This window comes from Ornithorhynchus anatinus, chromosome 4 (assembly GCF_004115215.2).
Source record: "Ornithorhynchus anatinus isolate Pmale09 chromosome 4, mOrnAna1.pri.v4, whole genome shotgun sequence".
NCBI classification, from domain to species: domain Eukaryota; kingdom Metazoa; phylum Chordata; class Mammalia; order Monotremata; family Ornithorhynchidae; genus Ornithorhynchus; species Ornithorhynchus anatinus.
Genome location: NC_041731.1, coordinates 131,745,280 through 131,770,361, shown reverse-complemented (window position 1 = coordinate 131,770,361; position 25,082 = coordinate 131,745,280). Strand labels below are relative to the sequence as shown.

General features: G+C 47.0%; 1 protein-coding gene across 1 annotated transcript in view; it reads right to left on the bottom strand.

Moving 5' to 3' along the window:
- CPZ (carboxypeptidase Z) overlaps positions 1-25,082 on the bottom strand; it is a 66,833-nt gene that overhangs the window by 8,581 nt on the left and 33,170 nt on the right. The window contains exons 4-7 of the mRNA XM_029062193.2: positions 24,798-24,994; positions 17,472-17,636; positions 14,996-15,154; positions 7,008-7,143 (exon numbers count right to left, since the gene is read on the bottom strand). Of these exons, the coding sequence (XP_028918026.1) occupies positions 7,008-7,143; positions 14,996-15,154; positions 17,472-17,636; positions 24,798-24,994 (657 nt within the window). The remainder of the gene's footprint in view (positions 1-7,007; positions 7,144-14,995; positions 15,155-17,471; positions 17,637-24,797; positions 24,995-25,082) is intronic.

Here is a 25,082-nt window from a genome sequence, read left to right as displayed (position 1 = left end):
TTTTCCTAGAAAGGAAGTATTTTGACCACGACAAACTTCACGTCGGTAAAAAGGTACATTATCGACTTCCCGTCTTGTCCGACGCCGTGCCTATGAACCGAACCGTTCCGTTGAAAACCGTGTCACGGGATAGCCAGGTAGCTGTGCTTGGTGGGAAGAAAACTCACTCATTCCTGCATTCTGTCCGAAATGTTTACGGGAAAACCAGTGTGATGTTTGACCTGAGTCTGTAAGTGTAGCCTGGTGCAAAAAGCCCTGGTCTGGGAGTCCGAAGACCTGGATCTGCCAACTTCTTTTTTTTTTTTAATAATATTTGTTAAGCACTTACTATGTGCCAGGCACTGTACTAAGCGCCGGGGTAGATACAAGCTAATCGTGTTGGACACAGTCCCTGTCCCACATGGGGCTCGCGGTCTTACTCCCCATTTTCCAGATGAGGGAACTGAAGCCCAGAGAAGTGAAGTGACTTTTCCCAGGTCACGCAGCAGGCAAGGGGCAGAGCTGGGATTAGAACCCAATCCTTCTGACTCCCAAGTCCGTGAGCTCTCCACATGACTGCTGTGTGACCCTGGGCAAGTCACTTGACTTCTCTGCATTTCAGTTAACTCTTCTGTAAAAATAGGGATTAAATTCCAATTCTCCCTCCCCATTAGACTGCGGATTTCATGGGGACCGGGAACTGAGTCGGATCTTATTGTCTTGTATCAACCCCAGCGCTAACCACAGGACTTGACACATAGTAAGCACTTAAATACCAAAATTATTATTATCTTATTCTCGTCTGCCCGTCTCCCCCGATTAGACCGTAAGCCCATCAAACGGCAGGGACTGTCTCTATCGGCTGCCGACTTGTTCATTCCAAGCGCTTAGTACAGTGTTCTGCACATAGTAAGCGCTCAATAAATACTATTGAATGAATGAATGAATGAATGAATGATCACCAGTCGATCACTTGCATTCATTGAATGCCTGCTAATAATAATGATAATAATGGTATTTGTTAAGTACTTACGATGTGAAGATTTTTCCCTCCTGGGATTGATAATCAACGATAAAGGAACTAGCAGCCAAGAAATAAACCAAAGATAAACGTTAGGAAGACTTGATGTGAAGAGTCTAGAAAAAGTCATGAAATGTGTTGACGTAACGACTGTCACAAAAATACAAATTGCCAACTTTAGGGTGTTTCCAGTGACAACGAATGGATCTGAAAGCTGGACAGTGAAAAATACAGGATAGAAAGAACATGGATTCTTTTGAAATGTGGTGTCAGAGAATACCATGGACTGCCTGAAAAACAAATGGATTTTAGAGCAAATTAAACCCAAGTGGTCTTTGGAAGACCAAATGACTCGACGTAGATTAGCATATTTTGGCCACATGATGAAGAGGACTAATTCTCTGGAGAAGACACTAATGCTAGGAAAAGTCCAGGGAAAAGGTGGAAGAAGAAGACGGGCAGCTAGATTCATTCATTCATTCATTCATTCGTTCGTATTTAATGAGCACTTACTGTGTGCAAAGCACTGTACAAAGCTCTTGGAAAGTACTATTCAGCAACAGATACAGACCATCGCTGCCCAGTAATGGGCTCACAGTCTAAAGGCGGGGGGTCAGACATCAAAACAAGTAAACAGGCATCAATGGCATCAGTATGAATAAATACCATTCTAGCTATATCCAGATCATTAATAAAATAAATAGACTATAAATCTGTACATACATACACAAGTGCTGTGGGGTGGGGAGGTGGGTAGAGCAAAGGGAGGGAGTCAGGGCGATGGGGAGGGGAGGAGGAGCAGAGGAAAAGGGGGGCTTATTCTGGGAATTTCTATCTTAGTCTCTATCTTAGATGGATAGAGACCACAGCAATGATAATGGAAAAACCGTTAGGAGGGTGGCGGATTATGGCAGAGGACAGGACATTCTGGAGAAAGTCTATCCACGGAGTCACTATCAGTGGGAAATGACTCAATGGAACTTAATAATAATAATGATGATGATGATGTGCCAAGCACTGTTCTAAGCGCTGGGGTAGATAGAAGTTAATCATGTTAGACAGTGTCTGTCCCTGTCCCACATGAGGTTCACAGTCTTAATCCCCATTTTCCAGATGAGGTGACTGAGGCACAGCAAAAAAAACCTGGCGTTTGTTCATTGTTTACTATGGGCCAAGCACTGTTCTTGGGCCTCCTGGCTTTGCCCACGGCACCGAGGGCCTCCTAGACTGGAACAAAAATAAAAATGAATAAATGATGGTATTTGTTAAGTGCTTACTATATGCCAAGCACTGTTCTAAGTGCTGGGGTAGATACAAGGTAATCAGGTTGTCCCATGTGGAGCTCACAGTCTTAATCCCCCTTTTACAGATGAGGTCACTGAGGTAAAGAGAAGCAAAGTGACTTGCCCAAAGTCACATGGCTGATAAGTGGCGGAGCCGGTATTAGAACCCATGACTTCTGAATCCCAAGCTTGGGCTCTTTCCGCTAAGCCATGCTGCTTCTCTAAGCTCAGTGTGTGCAGGGAATGGGTCTACTCTGTTCTCACAAGGGCTTAGTACAGTGCTCTGCCCATAGTAAGTGCTCAATAAATACCATGGATTGATGGGGGGGGGTCCCAAGAATTAAAAATAGGGGAAACTCATAGCTTTGGCCCCAAGCTGCTAATAATAATAATGGTAATAATAATAATTCTGGTACTTGTTGGACAAATTGTTGGACACAATTCCTGTCCCACATGGGGCTCACAGTCTTAATCCCCATTTTACAGATGAGGGAACTGAAGTACAGAGAAGTGAAGTAACTTGCCCAAGATCACACAGTAGACAAGTGGCAGAGCAGAGATTAGAACCCATGACTGTCTGACTCTCAGTCTCTATCCACTATGCCATGCTGATTCAGGGCGCGGCAACCGGGCATAGACAGATAACTATGTGGCCAAAACCCAAAGATGCCGCGTGGTGATTTCGTCATTCATTCGATCGTATTTATTGAGCGCTTACTATGTGCCGCGCACTACACTAAGTAACTTGCCCAAGGGCACCCACTGAACAAGTAGTACAGCCGGGTTTATTTTTATTTTTATAATGGAATCTGTTCAGCGCTTAACTATGTGCCAGGCACTGTACTAAGCACTGGGGTGGATACAAGCAGATAGGGTTGAGCCACGTGGGGCTCACGGTCTCAATCCCCATTTTCCAGACGAGGTAACTGAAGCCCAGAGAAGGGAAGTGACTTCCCCGAGGCCACACAGCCGGCAAGCGCCGAAGCCGGGGTTAGAACCCAGGTCTTCTGACTCCCGCGCCCGGGCTCTTCCCGCCAGTCTGTGAGCTCCATTTGTGTGTATCTGTATCCTGCATCTACACCGGTGCTTAGTACAGTGCCAAGGCACAAAGTAAGTGCGCTAGACCCTCTAGACCGCAAGCTCATTGCGGGAGGGGGATGTGTCTGGTATATCGTTGTATTGCATTCTCCCCAGTGCTTAGTAAACGCAGTATGTGTTCAATAAATATGATGGACTGGCTTCACAGATAAATGTTAAACCATCACGATCATCAGGAAATCATTTATACAGCAGGAGAAGAAATCTTATCCCATGGACTCCAGCAGTGATGGATCCTAGTGGCCACAAACTGAACCAGAAGGAATCGATCCTGGAGCAGTAATAACTGTGGCATTTGTTAAGCAGCGTGGCTCAGTGGAAGAGAGCCCGGGCTTTGGAGTCGGAGGTCACGAGTTCGAATCCCAGCTCTGCCACTTGTCGGCTGTGTGACTGTGGGCAAGTCGCTTCACTTCTCTGGGCCTCAGTGACCTCACCTGTCAAATGGGGATGAAGACCGTGAGCCCCACGTGGGACGACCGGATTCCCCTGTGTCTCCCCCGGCGCTTAGAACGGTGCTCTGCACCCAGTGAGCGCTTAACAAATACCAACATTATTAAGCGCGTACTATGTCCAACTATGTGCCAAGCACTGTTCTAAGCACGGGGATGCATCTGGACAAATCGAGATGGGCACAGTCCCTGCCCTAGGTGGGACTCAAAGTCTCAATTTCCATTTTGCAGATAGGGTAACTGAGGCGCAGAAAGATGAATTGTCTGGCCCAAGGTCACCCAGCAGACAAGAGGAGGAGCGGGGAACAGAACCCATGACCTTCTGACTCCTGGGCCCAGGCTAAAGCCACTAAACCATGCCGCTTTTCCGTCTAATCTGTTCTGAATCGAAAATCTAGCTGGAGCCAGGAGAGTAGCTCGTTCATTCATTCAATCATATTTCATGAGTGCTTACTGGGTGCAAAGCATTCGATTCAATAGTATCTACTGAGCACTTACTAGGTGCAGAGCACTGTACTAAGCGCTTGGAATGGACAAATCGGTAACGGACGGAGAGGGTCCCCGCCCTTCGACGGGCTCACGGTCTAATCGGGGGAGACGGACGGACGAGAACGATGGCGATAAATAGAATCGAGGGGATGAACAGCTCATTAAAACAATAGCGATAAATAGAATCAAGGGAGGGGATGTACAACTCATTAACAAAATAAATAAGGTAATGAAAATATATCCAGTTGAATGGACGAGTACGGTGCTGAGGGGAGGGGAAGGGAGAGGGGGAGGAGCAGAGGGAAAGGGGGGAGCTCTGTACTAAGCACTTGGGAGAGGACAACAACAACAGGCACACTCCCTGCCCACAATGAACTCACAGTCTAGAGGGGGAGACAATTACTCCAGACTGATTTTCTGGTTTCCTCCACAGTTTCCGTTATTCCCATTCACGTTAATGTTTTGTCAGTTAGGCAGTCAATCCTATTTATTGAGCGCTTTCTGTGTGCAGAGCACTGTTCTAAATGCTCGGGAGAGTACAGTAGAAGCATAAAACAGACATAAACCCCGCCCGCAACAAATCTACAGCCTCGAGGGGGAACAGACATTAATATAAATAAATGAAATGACAGATAAGGACATAAGCGCGTGGCTCGGTGGAAAGGGCCCGAGCTTGAGAGTCAGAGGTCATGGGTTCGAATCCCAGCTCCGCCACTTGTCAGCTGTGTGACTGTGGGCGAGTCACTTCGCTTCTCTGGGCCTCAGTTACCTCATCTATAAAATGGGGATTAACTGTGAGCCTCACGTGGGACGACTCGATTACCCTGTATCTACCTCAGCACTTAGAACAGTGCTCCGCACACAGTAAGCGCTTAACGAATACCAGCATTATTAGCATTATTATCATAAGGGACTTGGAGGGGGAGGGAATAGAGGAAGCAAGTCAGGGTGAGGCAGAAGGGAGTGGGAGAAGAGGAAAGGAGGGCTCAGTCGGCCTTCAACGAGGCTTCGAAGGGGCAAGGGGAGTCGCTGTCTGTCGAATATGGGGAAGGAGGGTATTCCGGGCCAGAAGCGAGAGGTCGGCGGTGAGAGAGACGAGATGGAGGTCCGGTGAGAAGGTTGGCATTAGAGGAGCGCGGTGCGCGGGCTGGGTTGGAGGAGGAGATTAATGAGGTGAGGTAGGAGGGTGGCGGGGGATTGAATGCTTTAAAGCCGATGGTGAGAAACTTCTGTTTTACGCAGAGGCGGATGCGATTTGAGCTGAGCCCAGACAAGTTCAGCAACTTCTGAATGTTTCCCGCTTTTAGCCAGACGGTCGCTATCCACACTGCATATAGCTTTATCACCCTATTTATTTTGTTTAATGAGCTGTACATCATCCCGATTCTATTTAGTTGCCATTGTTTTTATGAGACGTTCTTCCCCTCGACTCTATTTATCGCCACTGTTCTCGTCCGTCCGTCTCCCCCGATTAGACCGTGAGCCCGTCAAAGGGCCGGGACTGTCTCCATCTGTTGCCGACTTGTCCATTCCAAGCGCTTAGTACAGTGCTCTGCACATAGTAAGAGCTCAATGAATACTATTGAATGAATGAACGCTGGGACGAGTCTGGTTGGATTCGTCTCCTTGTTAGAGTGGAAGCTCCCTCAGGGAAGGGATCAGGTTACTCTGTTGTTAATAAAAATAATGTTGGTATTTGTTAAGCGCTTACTATGTGCAGAGCACCGTTCTAAGCGCTGGGGTAGATACAGGGTAATCAGGTCGTCCCACGTGAGGCTCACAGTTAATCCCCATTTTACAGATGAGGGAACTGGGGCACAGAGAAGTTAAGTGACCTGCCCACAGTCACACAGCGGACAAGTGGCAGAGCCGGGATTCGAACCCCTGAACTCTGACTCCCAAGCCCGGGCTCTTTCCACTGAGCCAGGTTGTTCTGTACTTCCCAAGCATTTAGTACAGTGCACCGCACCAAGGGGGTGCTCAATATATAGTACTCATGCAGTAGCGGAGAGGTGAGAATACTGAACTAACGGGTTCTAATCCCGGCTCTACCCTTTGCCTGCCGTGTGACCTTGAGCAAGTCACTTCGCTTCTCTGTGCTTCAGTAATCTCATCTGTAAAATGGGGACTAAGACTGTGAGCCCCATGTGGGACAACCTGATTACCTTATATCCACCCCAGTGCTCAGAACAGTGCTTGGCACAAAGTAAGTGCTTAAAAAATACCATTATTGTTATTATTATTAATAACCTCTCTGTGGCGTACCTTCCTCACCTGTAGAATGGGGATTCAGTGTTTGCTCTCCCTCCTTCTTACCATAATCATCATCATTATTTTTATTACTATTTGTTAAGCGCTTACTATGTGCCAAGCACTGTTCATTCATTCATTCAATCATATTTACTGTTCTAATCGCTGGGGTAGATACGAGGCGATCAGGTTGTCCCACATAGGCCTCACGGTCTTAATCCCCCTTTTACAGCTGAGGGAACTGAAGCCCAGAGAAGTGAAGTGATTTGCCCAAGGTCACACAACAGACAAGTGGGGGAGCTGGGATTAGAACCCACGACCATTATTATTCGTGTTATCATTAGTAGTATTAATTCTGTACCACGGTTGTGTCCCCCGACCACATCCCCTCAAGTAGATCCCTCCGCCACAGAACCTGAGATGGCTACGGAAACTCACCTCCCGTGAAGCTGTACCAATCGGCTCCGTTTATAATGCCTCCCCGCTTTACAAAATTACCACCGCATCTGTTTTCCGATTTGTCCGTCATGACGGGGTGGACGTCTGCATAGGCTTTGGACAGTAACTTGAACATCTGAAGAGAAGAGGTGTGACTCACTTAAATCTGTGGCAGAGAAGCAGCGTGGCTCAGTGGAAAGAGCCCGGGCTTTGGAGTCAGAGGTCATGGGTTCGAATCCCTGTTCTGCCACTTGTCAGCTGGGTGACTGGGGGCGAGTCACTTCAGTTCTCTGTGCCTCAGTTCCCTCATCTGTAAAATGGGGATTAAAACTGTGAGCCCCACGTGGGACAACCTGATCACCCTGTATCTCCCCCAGCGCTTAGAACAGTGCTCTGCACAGAGTAAGCGCTCAACAAATACCAACATTATTATTATTAGAAGGACTAATGCGATTTACAAGATTACACTCTTCCTGTGACAGAAAGTAGTAGTCATAATAATAACGATTAAAAAAAAATTGTGGTATTTGTTAAGCGCTATGTGCAAAGCACTGTTCTAAGTGCTGGGGGATACCAGGGGAGCAGGTCGTCCCACGTGGGGCTCACAGTTTTAATCCCCCTTTGACAGATAAGGTAACTGAGGCACAGAGAAGTTAAGTGACTTGCCCAAGCTCACACAGCTGACCAGCGGCAGAGCCGGGATTAGAACCCGTGACCTCTGACTCCCAAGCCCGCGCTCTTTCCCCTGAGCCACGCTGCCCGGTGTTCTACACCCCTCAGTGCCCAATAAATACCACTGATTGATCACTTGATGACCCCTAAATTTGTTGAGCACTTCTGTTCTAAGCACTAAGTCACGAGAACCAGCGTGGCCTAGCGGAGAGAACACCGGATTTGGAGTTAGGAAACCTTCATTAATTCTTTCGATCGGATTTACCGATGACCACATGTGTCCTTTATCCGCTTTGTAAATCCCAAGAGTTTACTAGAGTTAATCAATCAGTCAATCAACCCTATTTATTGAGCACTGACTGGGAGCAGCGTGGCTTTAGTGGCAAGAGTCCGGGCTTGGGAGTCGGAAGATGTGGGTTCTAATCCCGGCTCAGCCGCTTATCTGCTGTGTGACCTTGGGCAAGCCACTTGACTTCTCTGGGCCTCAGTCACCTCACCTATAAAATGGGGATGAAGACTGTGAGCCCTACATGGGACAACCTGATTTCCTTTTATCTACCCCAGAGTTTAGAACAGTGCTTGGCACAGTAAGCGCTTAACAAATACCATCATTATTCATTATTAATTTATTTATTGACTTACTAACCACTTGGGAGACCACGATATAGCAATATAACAAATCTGAGGCCCTCGGCCTGAGTCCTACCACTTGTCTGCTGTGTGACCTCGAGCAAGTCACTCCACTTCTCTGTGCCTCAGTTACCTCATCTGCAAAATGGGGATTGAGACTGTGAGCCCCCAAGTGGGACAGAGACTGTGTCATTCATTCATTCATTCATTCATTCATTCATTCATTCAATAGTATTTATTGAGTACTTACTAGGTGCAGAACACTGTACTAAGCGCTTGGAATGTACAATTCAACAACAGAGGCAATTCCTACCCACTGACAGGCTACAGTCTAATCGGGGGAGACAGACAGACAAAACAATAGTGTCCAGTGTTATTTGCTTGTACTCGCCCCAGCGCTTAGTACCATGTCCGGCACATAGTAAGAGCTCAGCAAATACCATAGTTATTATTATTATCATTATTATCATTATATCTGCCAGGTTCTGGACTAAATCACACACCTGAGCCCCCCAAATGATGAGCTAAACCTGGGGCCAGAGCCCAGGAAAGTCTGGATTCTAGACTGGACAAAATCACAGTCAAAATCCTTGCGACTGTAGATTGTAAACCAGATATGTAACCTCTCTGAGGACCAGGATCGTAACTAACAACTCTACTACAAGCAGCAAGGCCTACTAGAAAGACTCTGCACATAGTAAGCGCTTAACAGATACCAACATTATTATTACTATTTTGTGAAGGGAGAAGGAATTTCAGGCAAAAGGCAGAGGGTGAGAAAAAAGGGATAAAGAGCTGAGTGAATGCTTTAAAGCCAAGGGTCAGGGATTTCTGCTTCATTCAGAGATGATGGGCAACCGTTGGAAGTATTCTAAGCGTGGAGAGGCGTCCAAAGAATAATGTTGTAGAAAAATGATCCAGGCGGCAGAACAAAGTACGGACCGGAGAAGGGAAGAGGCTGGAGGCAGGGAGGTCAGCCCGGAGGCTGATGAAGTAGTCAAGGCAGACTGTAACAGTCGATCAATAGCGGTATTGTTCACACAATACTACAATCAGTAGTATTGATTGACTGAACCCGTGTTGCGGTAGTTTCATTGGAGAACTTGTATTTATCCCAGTGCTTATTTCAGTGCCCAGCCCCAAGTAAGCACTTAAAAAATACCTTTAAAAAAGGGGCAGATTCTGGAGAGTGGAAAGCTGAAAATTAGGTACTGTATTTGCATATTCGTACAAAAAACTAAGTTATTTCATTCAGTCGTATATATTGAGCGCTTACTATGTGCAGAACACTGTACTAAACACTTGGAATGTACAATTCAGCAACAGATAGAAACCACCTCTGCCCAATGACGGGCTCATAGTCTAATCGGGGGAGACACAGAACAAAACAAAACCAAGACAACATTATCACGATAAATAGAATGGAGGGGATGTACACCTCATTAACAACACAAATAGGGTAATAAATAACATATACAAATGAGCACAGTGCTGAGGGGAGGGGAAGGGGAAGGGGGAGGAGCACGGGGTGGGGCTGGGGGGGAAGGGTTTGGTACATGTTAAAATTGATTTTTGACCACCTAATGAGATCTACTGTCTGTTACTATATTTTATTTGGAGAAGTTAAGATTAAAAAGGAAATGCTGAAAGATTAGAAAATGTTGTAGTGGGTGTGAAAATCAAAAAAGGAAAATATATTTTTAAAATGGGAAATGCAGCAAGTATTCATCTGTAAAATGGCGATTCAGTACCGTTCTCCCTCCTACTTGGAGGGACACTTTGAGCCCCATTCAATCATCCATTCAATTGTATTCATTGGACACTTACTATGTGCAAAGCACTGTTCTAAGCACTTGGGAGAGTACACTATAACAGCCAACGGACACATTCCTGCCCATAACGAGCTCAGGGGAAAGGGGATGAGGTTCAAGGGACTGTGTCCAATCTGATTAACTTGCGTCTGCTCCAGCACTTAGTAAAGTGATTGGCACATAGTGAGCTCTTAACTACTATTATCATTATTATTATTATCATTAATATTACAGAGTAATTTGAGGCTCTTAGTAATAAATATAGCAACACTGCCCTCTTATGGTATTCTTTCGTATTTCAAATACCTCAAGTCCCTCCATTTCTGCTACAATTTCATTGTCAGCCTATTTATTGTTTATTGGGTGCTAAGCACTGTACTAAGCGCTTGAGAGAGTACACTACAACAATACAATAAAACAGCGCTACAGTTTGGAAGTTGGGTGTTTGTGAATGTCATGCTAGAGGAAAATCAAGCTGTAGTAACTAATGATTTCGTAGGAATTCATGAGTGATGAATTAGAGGGTAAATGATTTGAATAACTCCCCATTTTCTGATAAAAAAAATCCTATTTCATCGCTAGATCCCACTCTAGACTGCAAGTGTGTTGTGGGCAGAAAACACGCCTACTAATTCTGTTATATTGTACTCTCCCAAGTGCTCCCGATTAGACTGTAAGCACGTCACTGGGCAGGGATTGTCTCTACCTGTTGCCAAATTGTCCATTCCAAGCACTTAGTACAGTGCTCTGCACATAGTAAGCGCTCAATAAATACTACTGAATAAATGAATGAATGCTTGGTACAGTGCTTTGCACACCGTAAGCACTCAATAAATACTATTGATTGATTGATTGAGCACGGCCTAGTGGACTGAGAACTGGCCTGGGAGTCAGAAGGTCATGGGTCCTATCCCTGACTCTGCTACTCATCTGCTCTGTGACCTTGGGCGAATCACTTCACTTCTCTGTGCCTCAGTTCCTTCAACTGTAAAATGGGGATTAAGACCGTGAGCCCCATGTGGGACAGGGACTGTGTCTAACTTGATCAGCTTGAATCTACCCCAGCGCTTGGAACCATGCTTGATACGTAGCAATCGCTGAACAAGTACCATTATTGTTATCATTTTTTTATGATGTCCATTACTAACAGATCACCTCACAGCATGCCACACCTTCCACTTTCCCTGTACTGAACACCGTAAATGGCCCAAACACAGAGAATCCCAGAATCCTTTGTGACACAGAGTGAGGAGGATGAGGCCGGGGAGGGCAAGTGGAAGGGCATCCCAACCCAAATGATGTCTCACACCTGCTCACGACCGATTCTCCCTCCACCAAAATCCCTCCGTGTCGACGCGTGGATCGTGTTCTGTCCAAATGGAATCGCTCTGGGGGAAGATGATCCCCTCACTCCCCCACAGTGTCACTCCAAATAATAATAATGGTATTTGTTAAGCACTTACTATGTGCCAGGCACTGTATTAATCGCCGGGAAGGATACAAGCAAACGGGTTGGACACAGTCCCTGTCCCATGTGGGGCTCACAGCCTTAAACTCCATTTTACAGATGAGGTAGGTGAGGCAAGGAGAAGTGAAGTGATTTGCCCAAGGGCACAGAACAGACAAGAGGTGAAGCTGGGATTAGAACTCATGGCCTTCTGACTCCCAGGCCTGTACTCTATCTACTCTGCCGTGCTGCTTCCCGTGACCAGACTATATAGATGTTCCTTTTCCACCTTGGGGATTGGGTTACTGAAGGTCTAAGGAGTCGGGTTCCATGAGGGTGGTATTTGTTTGGTGCTTACTGTGTACCAAGCTCTAAGCATTGAGGGGGATTACAAGATAATCAGATCGGACATAATTCCCGACCCAGACGGGGCTCGCAATCTAAGTCAGTGGGAGATCAGATAATGAATCCCCATTTTACAGGTGAGAAAACTGCAGTTCAGAGAAGTTAAGGAATGTTTTCAAAGTTGCACAGCAAGCAATTGGCAGAGTCAGGGTAAGAACCCACCTCTTCCGACTCCTAAGCCTGTGTTCTTTGCACTGGGTCACAGTATGGATTCAAATCAGTTCTAAACACCATCCATAGATCATTATCATCAATCAGTCACTGGTATTTGGTGACGGTGGAAAGGGTGGATTTTAGTGATGTGGTGAAGGAAGACCTGACAGGGTTTTAGTGACAGGTTGAATCTGTGGGTGGAATGACAGAGGTGAGTTGAGGAGAATGCCAAGGCTTGCGAGATAGGACAGTGGTGCTGTCTACAGTAATGGGAAAATCGGGGGAGGACAAGGTTTTGGCTGGAAGAGTCATTTATTAATTCAATCATATTTACTGAGCGCTTACTGTGTGCAGAGCACTGCAATAAGCACTTGGAAAGTACAATTCAGCAATAAAGGGAAAAAATCCCTGCCTGCACAGAGCTTACAGTCTAGAGAGGGGGGAGACAGACATCAAAACAATAAACTGGCATCAATATAAATGAATAGACTCATATATATATATATATATATGAATGAATAGACTCATATATATATATATATATATGTGTGTATACATATATATACCTAACTGCTGTAGGATGGAGAGGGGGAATAAATAAATAATAATGTTGGTATTTATTAAGCGCTTACTATGTGCCGAGCACCTTTTTAAGTGCTGGGGTAGATACAGGGTAATCAGGTTGTCCCACGTGAGGCTCATAGTCTTAATGTCCATTTTACAGATGAGGTCACTGAGGCAACGAGAAGTTAAGTGACTTGCCCCAAATCACACAGTTGACAGGTGGCGGAGCCCGGATTAGAACCCAGGATCTCCGACTTCTAAGCCCGTGCTCTTTCCACTGAGCCACGCTGCTTGAGTCGAGGTAATGTGGAAGGGAGAGGCAGCTGAGGAAAAGGGGGACTTAGTCTGGGAAGTCCTCTTGAAGGAGTTGCACCATCGGTAGGGCTTTGAAGGGCGGAAGAGTGATCGTTTGGAGGATTTGAGAAAGGAGGGAATTCCAGGTCAGAGGTCGGACGTGGGCCAGGGGTCAAAGGCAGGTGAGGCTGAAGATGGGGAGTTCTATTTTGGACATGTTTAGTTTGAATTGTTGGTGGGATGTACTGAAGGTAGGAGGAAATGTGAGATTGGAGGGAAGGAGAGAGATCGGGGCTGGAGTAGATCTGAGAATCATCTGCATAGAGATGGTAATAATAATAATTATGGTATTTGTTAAGCGCTTACTATGTGCCAAGCACTGGTCTAAGTGCTGGGGTAGATACAAGATTATCAGGTTGTCCCACATGGGGCTTACAGTCTTAATTCCCATTTTCCAGATGAGGTAGCTGAGGCACAGAGAAGTGAAGTGACTTGTCCAAACTCACACAGCTGACAAGTGGTGGAGCCGGGATTAGAACCCACAATCTCTGACTCCCAAGCCCGGGTTCTTTCCACTGGGCCACGCTGCTTTCTCCTTAGTGGAGTTGATCCTTAGATGGGATTGGAAGCCATGAGAGCCAGTGGTTTCTTCAGGGGATTGGGTGTAGCTGGAGAATAGAAGAAGACCCAGACAGAGGCCTGAGGGAGTTCCATAGAAAAGAAGACAGAGAAAGAGCCCACGGAAGAAACCGGGAATGAGCGGCTGGAAAAATAGAAATAGGACAGGCTCGGGGTAGCCGAGGTTGGATAATTTCTCCAAGGAAGCGAGTGGTTTTCAGCGTTGAGAGCAGCAGAGAGGTCGAGGAGGATAAGGATGGAGTGGAGGCCGTGGGATTTGGCGAGAAGGAGATCGTTGGCCATCTTAGAGAAGGCCCTTTCCACAGGGTCAAATGGGCCGCTCACTTTTCAGGTGGTTGAGGAGAGAACTGGGGGAGCGGAAGTGGAGGCGGCGGGTGAAGGACACTCGCTCAAGGAATCTGGAGAGAAAAGATAGGAGGGAGATGGGGCAATAACTGGAAGAAGCCGTGAGGTCAGTGGGGAGTATTTTTTAGGTTAGGGGAGATGTGAGCATGTTTGAAAGCAGGGGCGAACGAGCCATCGGAGAGCAAACAGTTGAAGACGGAGGTCAGGGAGGGAAGAAAGAAGGGAGCAAATGTTTTGTTAAGGCACTTAGGGATGGGACCCGAGGTGCGAGTGAAAGGGGCAGAATCTGTGACTCTCAGGCCGGTGCTCATTCCAATAATAATGATGATATCTGTGGTATTTGTTAAGCGCTAACTATTTACCAAGCACTGTTCTAAGTACTCAGGTAGATACAAGGTAATCAGGTAATCAGGTTGGACACAGTCCCTGTCCCACATGAGACTCACACTCTTAGTCATAATACTAATAATAATAACTATGGTATTTGTTTAGTGCTTATTCTGTGCCAGCCACTGTACTAAACAGTGGGGTGGGTACAAGCTAATTGGGTTGGACACAGTCCCTTTCTCACAGGGGGCTTCCAGTCTCAATCCCCAGTTTCAGATGAGGTAATTTCTCTGACGCCCAGAGAAATGATGTGACTTGCCCAAGGTCACACAGTAGACAAGTGACGGAGTCTGGATTAGAGCCCACGACCTTCTGAATCCCAGCCCCATGCTCCAGCCACTACGCCATGCTATTTCTCAAATCCCCATTTTTCAAATGAGGTAACTGAGGCACAGAGAAGAGAAGGCCCAAGATCACACAGCAGACTCTAATAATCAAGTTGGGATTAGAACCCACGACCTCTGACTTCCAGGCCTGTGCTCTTTCCACTAGACCACACTGCTCCTCGGCAGCACAGCGGTCATTCTAAGGCTGCAGAAGGGGCAGATAAGTAGTCCCCCCACCCGGCCTCCCGGCCACCCACCCCGGGCGGCCTGTCCAGTCACCGGCCGCGGGCCAAAGGCCACCTCCTCCCCCGTTACCTTCTCGTCAGGCGTCGGCGAGAAGATGTGCTCCTCCAGGGGGTGCCGGGAAAAGTCGAAAGGATAGGAAACCACCAAATCGCCCCCGTGGAGACTGGCGGAAAGCACAAAAGGGTTGTCCCTAATCCACTTCATAACCGCCTTGGTCTCGGGGGCCACCTGCTTCCAGAGGGGACCGAGAGAAAGGCGGAGAGACAGAGACAAAGAGAGAGAAGGAGGGAGAGACATGGTCACGCTAGGCTGGACTTTTAAAATTTCCCAACCTAAATCTTGATACTTCACATTCAAGCGTTCAGTTAGTCTCCCCTCCCTCATCCCTCTTCTTCCCTCCTCCCTCTCCTCTCCCCTTCCCCGTTCCTTGGTCAAACTCAGGTAAAAAGTTAAGGCCACGGGTGGAGCTGAGGGTGGGGATGGCGGGGCATGGAAAGCTAGCTGACCGAAGACAACAGGAATGTGGCAATCCTTGCTTTCCCATCTCCCCTTTCCTCCTCCACTGGCCACTCCCCCAGGAGTCTCAGCTGGCAGGTCCAAGATAAACCTGAGGAGAAGGAAATGAATCTGGGAAAACCTCTAGGAGGTGGTGGGCCATTATGGCCTAGGAGAGTTAGGAGAGCCAGCTTCTAATCCTGACCACCACGTTCCCCCCTCCAGATGGTAAGCTCACTGTGGGCAGGGAATTCATTCATTCAATCGTATTTATTGAGCGCTTACTATGTGCAGAGCGTACTAAGCGCTTGGAATGTACAATTTGGCCGCAGATAGAGACAATCCCTGCCCAACGATGGGGTCACAATCTTGAAGGGGGAGACAGACAATAAATAAAACAAAACAAAATATCTTTTATATTGTTCTATTGTACACAGTATACCGCTCACAATAAACGCTCAATAAATATGAATGATTGACTGACTGAATGACTATGTGTGACCCTGGGCAGGTCACTTCACTTCTCAGAGCTTCAGTTTCCTCATCTGTAAAATGGGGATAGATTGCCTGTTCTCCTTTAGGCTGCGAGCTCCATTTGGGACAGGAACTTATGTCTGATCTGATTGGAGGTAGGCAGGGAACAAGGCTACCAACCCTGTTATATTGGACTCTCTCAAGCGCTTAGTACAGTGCTCTGCACATGTAAACACTCAGCATTAATGCATCTGGAATATTATTCATTTATAATGATGTCTATTTGTATTGATGTCTGTCTCCCATCCTCCAGAATGTGAGCTCCTCGTGGACAGAGATTGTCACTCTTTATTGTTGAATTGTAATAATAATAATAATAACGTTGGTATTTGTTAAGCGCTTATTACGTGCAGAGCAGTGCTCTAAGCGCTGGGGTAGATACAGGGTAATCAGGTTTTCCCACGTGAGGCTCACAGTCTTCATCCCCATTTTCCAGATGAGGTAACTGAGGCCCAGAGAAGTGAAGTGTCTTGCCCACAGTCACACAGCTGACAAGTGGCAGTCGATTAGACCGTAAGCCCGTCAAACGGCAGGGACCGGCTCTATCTGCTGCCGACTTGTTCATTCCAAGCGCTTAGTACAGTGCTCTGCACATAGTAAGCGCTCAATAAATACCATTGAATGAATGAAAGTGGCAGAGCCGGGATACGAACCCATGACCTCTGGCTCCCAAGACCATGCTCTTCCCACTAAGCCACGCTGCTTCTTTCCAAGTGCTTAATACAGTGCTCTGCACACAGTAAGTGCTTAATAAGTGCGACTGACCGAATGAAGGAACACAACTGACATTGATATTCATTCATTCAGTCGTATTCATTGAGCACTTAACTGTGTGCAGAGCACGGTACTAACCTCTTGAAAAGTACAACTCGGCAACGGATAGAGACAGTCCGTACCCAACAACGGGCTGCCCCAGCGCTTAGTACAGTGCTTAGCACACATTAAGTGCTTAACGAATACCGCAAATATTATGAGGTTCCTTCATCGGTCAAAAGGGCAATGAGACCGTGAGCCCCACGTGGGGAGGGACTCTGTCCGACCTGATTTGCTTGTATCTACCCCGGCGCTTAGTACAGTGCCTGACTCATAGTAGAGTGGCTTAGTGGAAAGGGCATGGCCTTGGGAGTCAGAGGTTGCAGGTTCCAATCCCAGCTCTGCCTCTTGTCAGCTTTGTAACTTTGGGCAAGTCACTTCACTTCTCTGTGCCTCAGTTACCTCATCTGTAAAATGGGGATTAAGACTGTGAGCCCCACGTGGGACAACCTGATTCCCCTATGTCTACCCCAGTGCTTAGAACAGTGCTCGGCACATAGTAAGCGCTTAACAAATACCAACATTATTATTATTACTGTGAGCCCCACGTGGGTCAACCTGATTACCCTGTAGCTAGCCCAGCCCTTGGCCCATAGTAAGCGCGTAACAAATACCATCATCATCATCATCATCATCATCATCATCATCATCAGAGCTTATTACCAGATGCCATTAAAGAAAAAGGAGCGCGTGCAGCTCGTACCTTACCCCACCAGTAGGCTTGCGGAATGGGGAGGTGGTCCGTTCTCACCCTGCGCTGAGACTCCGCCAGACGGTAAAATTCCGACGTCAGATCCGGGAAATTCCGGTTCAGATCCAGGTTCTGGGCATTGGGCCTCCCGCTCGTCCAGCCGTTGTACCCGGCGCCCTGGGGACGGAAAGCGGGAGGGCAGTGAGACATCTGGTCCGATCGGGCTCGGTCCGGTCGCAGCCCGGCGGGCAGGGAGTAGGCCGTTTCAATAGACCGACGGGACGGTTCTTTTCCTTCCCTCTTTTTCTCTCCCTGCCTGCTGCCTTGGCTGATGATGATAATCACCATGGTGTTTGTTTAAGGTCGCGGTCTAATAATCATAATCCCAACACTTAGAACAGCGCTTTGCACATAGTAAGCGCTTAACAAATGCCATCATTTTTATTATAATTATGGCAGCTGTTAAGCGCTTACTATGTGTCAAGAACATATTGATGTTTTCAGTACACGCTAAGCCAAACCAAAGCAGGGCTGGAGAGTACCCAAATGATGATGATGATGATGATAGTAATAATAATAAGACACGCGTGTCTGGTCTATGAACTTGGGCAAGTCAATTCACTGGGCCTCAGTTAGCTCATCTGTAAAATGGGGATTAAGCAGCTTCTCTCCTTTTTACTTAGTCGGTGAGCGTCATGTTGGACAGAGACTCTTTATGACCTAATTAAATTGTATCCACCCCTGTACTTAGAACAGTGTTTGCCACCCAATAGCAACTTTGATACCTTAAAAATATATAACCCTTCACACCTGGGGCATCTGAACCCCCTCTGTACCGGTGTCCAGGGAGTAATGATAACTCCAGAAAAGTCACTCATAACCAGAATCCCCGGCTATTCCTTAGGCACTTATGTGTATATCTATAAATCATATTACAGATTTATATATGCCAATGCCCGTCTCCCCCTCCAGACAGTAGGCTTGTTATGGAAGGGAACATCTGTGCTATTTCTGTTGGACTGTACTCTCTCAAGCTTTTAGTACGGGGCTCTGCCCATAGTAAGCACTCAAAAAGTACTACTGATTGAGAAGAGTCACTGGAATCCCCAGCTAGTTGAGACAAGCTAGAATGATTGCCACATCCCTCGTGACTAGGGAATGGAGGCTTTTTTGTCATTTCTGTCACTCCCAGCACACTGCGAGTTTACAGTCTAATCTCTTTTGCCTCATCTATTCCCTTAGCTCTGTGACCTTTGGGCATTTGATATTCGTCCCATCCCCAGCCCCACAGCACTTGAATCAAACATCATGAATTAGAGAAGCAGCGGGGCTCAGTGGAAAGAGTGAGGGTTTAGGAGTCAGAGGTCATGGGTTCTAATCCCAGCTCCGCCACCCCTCAGCGCTGTGACCTCGGGAAAGTCACTCAACCTCTCGGTGCCTCAGTCACCTCATCTGCAGAATGGGGAGTAAGACTGTGAGCCTCACGTGGGACAACCTGATTACCCTGTATCCATCCCAGCGCTTAGAGCAGTGCTCGGCACATAGTAAGCACTTAACAAATACTAACACTATTATTATTACAAATGTTACATCACAAATTACTTATGTGAATGCCTGTCTCCCCCTCTAGACTGGAAGCCTCTTACAGACAGGGGATATGCCTGCTACTTCTGCCGTATTGTACTCTCTCAAGCTCGTAGTAAGTGCTCTCAACATACTAAGCACTCACTAAAAAGCGAAGCGGCGTGGCTTAGTGGAAAGACCACGGGCTTGGGAATCAGAGGTGGTGGGTTCTAATCCCTACTCTGCCACTTGTCAGCTATATGACCCTGGGCAAGTCACCCAGCTTTTCCGTGCCTCAGTTACCACATCTGCAAAACGGGGATTAAGACTTGACTCCCACATGGGACAACCTGATAACCTTGTATGTCTCCCGGTGCTTAGAACAATGCTTGGCACATAGTAAGCGCTTAAATACCACCATCATTATTAAAAACTACTGCTTGACCGTTTGATTCACGTTCTCATGCTGCGTGACACTTCAGACAGCCCCTTGAGCATGGCCCTTCAAAGAACTTAGGTAACCGCTCACTCCAAATCCGTAGCGCCTATGCGCATCTTGATTCTATTTATTGCTATCGTTCTTGTCTGTCTCCCCCGATTAGACTGTAAACCCATCGAAGGGCAGGGGCTGTCTCTATCTGTTACCGATTTGTACATTCCCAGCGCTTACTACAGTGCTCTGCACATAGTAAGCGCTCAACAAATACTATTGAATGAATGAATGGATGAACTGAACTAAGCACTGGGATGGCCACATAGTCCCCGTCCCGCGTCTAAGAGGGAGGGAGAAGAGGGACTGAATCCCCATTTTCCAGATGAGGAAACCGAGGCCCGGGGACGATAAGGCATGAGTCTGAGAGTCAGAAGGTCATGAGTTCTAATCCCGGCTCCACCACTTGTTCACTGTGTGGCACTGGGCAAGTCGCTTCACTTCTCTGAGCCTGAGTGACTTCACCTGGAAAACGGGGATTGAGACTGTGAGCCCCATTCTTTCATTCTTCCATTCAATCATATTTATTGAGCGCTTACTATATGCAGAATACTGTCCTAAACACTTAGAAAGTACAATTCGGCGACAAATAGAGACAATCCTCACCCAACAACACGCTCATTGTCTTGTGGGACAAGGACTGGGCCCAACCCAATTTGCTTGTATCCACCTGAGCGCTTAGTAGAGTGCCTGGCACATAGCGCTTAGCAAATACCACAATTATTATTATGATTATTATTAAGTGATTTGCCCGAGGTCACACTGTAGTGTGTATTCGAACCAAGGTCCGTGGATCTTACAGTGTAAATCATGGCACAGTGGATACAGAATGGGCCTGGGAGTCAGAAGGACCTGGGTTCTAGTTCCGGATCTGCCACTTGTCTGCTGTGTGACCTTGGGAAAATCACATCGTGTCTCTGAACTTCAGCATCCTCATTTGTAAAATGGGGATTGAGACTGTGAGCCCCGTGTGGGACAGGGACTGTGTCCAACCGAAGTTACTTGTGTCCACCCTAACACTTAGTATAGAGCTTAGCACATAGGAAGCACTTAACAAATACCACAATTATTATTATTATTATCATTTTTATTATTATCAGACTTCTGACTATGGTGTTGTTCCATTAAATCCTCCCACATCAATCAATCAATAAAATGCTATTACTTTACCATAATACCATACTACCACATAGTGATACCGTACATAATACCGTAATAAATGAATGGCATTTATCGAGCAGTTACTGGGGGCAGAGCACTGTACTAAGCCCTTGGGGGAGTCCAAGACAACAAAATCAGTGGGTCCATTCACTGCCCAGATCCCGTAGGAACGGCCAGCCTCCTCCTAAAGTGCCGGACGGACGATGGGAAAGAGCTATTCACGCTGAGTATCGTGGAGAGATTCTCACACGAGCACCTCTTACGCGCCGGCTCCCTGTAGCCATGGAAACACAGGCGGGAACATTTTCCGGAGAAGCAGCGTGGCCTTCTGGAAAGAGTCCGGGCGTGGGAGTCTGGGCCTGGCTTCTAATCCCGGCCCCACTCTTGTCTTCTGAGTGACCTCGGGTACCTCGATCCCGTCTATCTCCCCGCCGGCCTCTTGCTCACATCCTGCCTCTGGCCTGGAACGCCCTCCATCCTCATATCTGACAGACAGTGACTCTCTCCCATTTAGGGCCTTATTGAAGGCCCATCTCCTCCAAGAGGCCTTCCTTGACTAAGCCCTCATTTTCTCTTCTTCCACTCCCTTCTGCGTCGCCCTGACTCTCTCCCTTTATTCGTTCGTTCGATAGTATTTATTGAGCGCTTACTATGTGCAGAGCACTCTACTAAGCGCTTAGAATGTACAAGTCGGCAACAGATAGAGACAATCCCTGCCCATTGACGGGCTTACAGTCTAATCGGGGGAGACAGATGGACAAAAACAATAGCAAGAAATAGAATCAAGGGGATATACATCTCATTAACAAAATAAATAGGGTAATAAAAATATAGATAAATGAGCACTGTGCCGAGGGGAAGGGAGAGGGGGAGGAGCAGAGGGAAAGCGGGGGAAAAGGGGGCTTAGCTGAGGGGAGGTGAAGGGGGGGCAGAGAGGCAGCAGAGGGAGCAGAGGGAAAAGGGGAAGCTCAGTGTGGGCAGCCCTCTTGGAGGAGGTGAGCTCTCAGTAGGGTTTCGAAGAGGGGAAGAGAATCAGTTTGGCGGAGGTGAGGAGGGAGGGCGTTCCGGGACCGCGGGAGGATGTGGCCCGGGGGGTCGACGACGGGATAGGTGAGAACGAGGGACGGCGAGGAGGCGGGCGGCGGAGGAGCGGAGCGTGCGGGGTGGGTGGTAGAAAGAGAGAAGGGAGGAGAGGTAGGAGGGGGCAAGGGGATGGACAACCTTGAAGCCTAGAGCGGGACGCTTTATTCATCCCCCCTCCCAGTCCCACACCATTTATGTCCATAGGTGTCATTTATTTATATCATTGTCTGTCTCCCCCTCTAGACTGTAAGTTCACTGTGGGCAGCAAATGTGTATGTTTATTGTTGTATTGTACTCTCCCAAGCACTTAATACAGTACGGTGTACAGGATACAGTGCTCTGCCTGCAGTAAGGGCTCCATAAATACAAATGACCGCCCCACTGACTTTACTTCTCGGTACCTCAGTTTCCTCATCTGTAAAATGGGGATTCAATACCTGTTCTCCCTCCTACTTACTCTGGCAGGCGGAGTCATTTGGGACAGGGACTGCTTCCGATCGAACTATTAAGTATTTAGCACTGTCCTTGGCACAGGGTAAACCTTTAACAAACGCCACAATTATTATTGTTAATGGCAGCCCCCTCATTATACATCCCAAGCAAAGTTTTGAAATCTCCTTTGTTTGAAGTCTTTAGAAACAGTCATGATGTCACCATAGGTGTTTAGTACGGTTTATAGCTGTTATGCTTCTTGGAGGCTGAGGAATAAATTAGATGACCCTTGTAAAAATCAACAAAGTCACAGGCTATCAGATCGGCTCTGAGTAGGGAATGTAGAATACTGTAAAGGAAATCCCGTTTTTAGGCTGCTCAATGAAATTTGCCTTTCCCCTTCCATTTTCCATTTATTTCTCTATCATCTATCTATGTATCTATGTATCTATGTATCTATGTATCTATGTATCTATCTATCTATCTATCTATCTATCTATCTATCTATCTATCTATCTATCTATCTATCCATCCATCCATCCATCCATCCATCCATCCATCCATCCATCCATCCATCTATTGGTGCTGGTATTTGGTATTTGTTAAGCACTCACTATGTGCAGAGCACTGTTATAAGCGCTGGGGTAGATACAGGGTAATCAGGTTGTCCCACATGAGGCTCACAGTCTTAATCCCCATTTTACAGATGAGGGAACTGAGGCACAGAGAAGTTGAGTGACTTGCTCACAGTCACAGAGCTGACAGGTGGCAGAGCCGGAATTCGAACACTTGACCTCTGACTCCCAAGCCCGGGCTCTTTCCACTGAGCCATGCTGCTTCTCCATCCATCCATCCATCCATCCATCCATCCATCCATCCATCCATCCATCCATCCATCCAACTATCTATCTATCTATCTATCTATCTATCTATCTATCTATCTATCTATCTATCTATCTATCTATCTCATCTCTCTCTATCTATCGCGGCTTAGTGGGAACCAGAAGGACCTGAGTTCTAATCCCGGATCAAACCACATGTCTGCTGTGTGCCCTTGGGTAAGTCACTTAACTTGAGAAGCAACAGGGCTTAGTGGAAAGAACCCAGCCTTGGGAGTCAGAGGAAATGGGTTCTAATTCTGACTCTGCCACGTCTGCTGTGTGGCCTTGAGCAAGCCTCTTAACCTCTCTGTGTCTCAGTTACTACATCTGAAAAATGAGGATCATGACCTGTGAGCCCCAAGTGGGACAACCTGATTACCTTGTACCTATCCCAGTCCTTAGATCAGCGTTTGGCACATAGTAAGCTCTTAATAAATGTCATTGTTACTATTATTAACTTCTCTGGGTCTCAGTGACCTCATCTGTAAAATGGGGACAAAGAGTGTAAGCCCCATGTGGGACAGGGAATGTGTCCTACCTGAATAACTTGTATCTATGCTAGGGCCAGAACAGTGCTTGGCATATATTAAGCACTTAATGAATATCATAATTATTATCTAACTCTCTCTCTCTCTCTCTCTCAACCTATCATCTATCTCTCTCTGTCTCTCTTTGTCTCTGTACCTACCTGTCAGTCTATCTACCTATTTATTAATCATCTGTTTGTCCTTTGAATTTAACGTTGTCACTGGTGGGGACCTTCACTATGAGTTTGTGTGTGATTAAAAAGGCCATTTGCAGACTCCAGTCACAACCACAATGATCACACACAATGTTGTTCTCTTATTTCTTTGTGTTTAATATTTGCAGTGTCTCCGCTGTTTTCTCTCTTGCTCCTGATTTGCCTATCGACAATTTTCCTGGGGACATTTACAAGTCACTTTTCCTCTAATATCTATAGCTGCTTACTACATATCCCCAGACCTCTGAAGTCCCTGACAGGCTATAATATTAATTAATAATAATTTTGCTAGTTGAGAAGCAGCGTGGCTCAGTGGAAAGAGCCCGGGCTTGGGAGTCGGAGGTCATGGGTTCGAATCTCGCCTCTGCCACTTGTCAGCTGTGTGACTGTGGGCAAGTCACTTAACTTCTCTGTGCCTCAGTTACCTCATCTGTAAAATGGGGATTAAGACTGTGAGCCGCATGGGGGTCAACCTGCTTACCCTGTATGTACCCCAGCACTTAGAACAGTGCTCTGCACATAGTAAGCGCTTAACAAATACCAACATTATTATTAGGCGGTCACCATGTGCCAAGCACTATACAAAGAACTGGGTCGGATCCAAGCAAATCGGGTTGGACACAGTTGCCGTCCCACATGGGGCTCACAGTCACAATCCCCATTGTGTGACTGTGGGCAAGTCACTTAACTTCTCTGTGCCTCAGTTAACTCATCTGTAAAATGGGGATTAACTGTGAACCTCACGTGGGACACCCTGATTACCTTGTATCTCCCCCAGCGCTTAGAACAGTGCTCTGCACACTGTTAGCGCTTAACAAATACCAACATTATTATTATTATTGCAGATGGGGGCACTGAGGCCCAGCGAAGTGAAGTGTCTGCCCCAAGGTCACACAGCAGACATGTGGCAGAGCCGGGATTAGAACCCATATCCTTCTGACTCCCAGGTCTACAGTCCCGGTATTTAAAAAGGCCCAATGGCTTACCTCGGCCGCCGCGATTTCATACCCATCGGGGTTCATCGACGGGAGCAGGTGAATTCTGGTGTTGTTGATGAGATGCTGGATCCTTCGATTTCCCAGGAGGTACTCGGAGCACAAGTACTGGGCCAGGTAGATCAGCATCTCTTTGCCCGAAACTTCATTCCCGTGGATATTGCCGATATACTTCATCTCGGGCTTAACTGCGAAAAGAGGCCTTGAGAGATGGAGTCTTGTTTTCTAATTCCGGGTGGATTAAAAGTTGGGAGTGCACACGGACAGCTTCAAAAA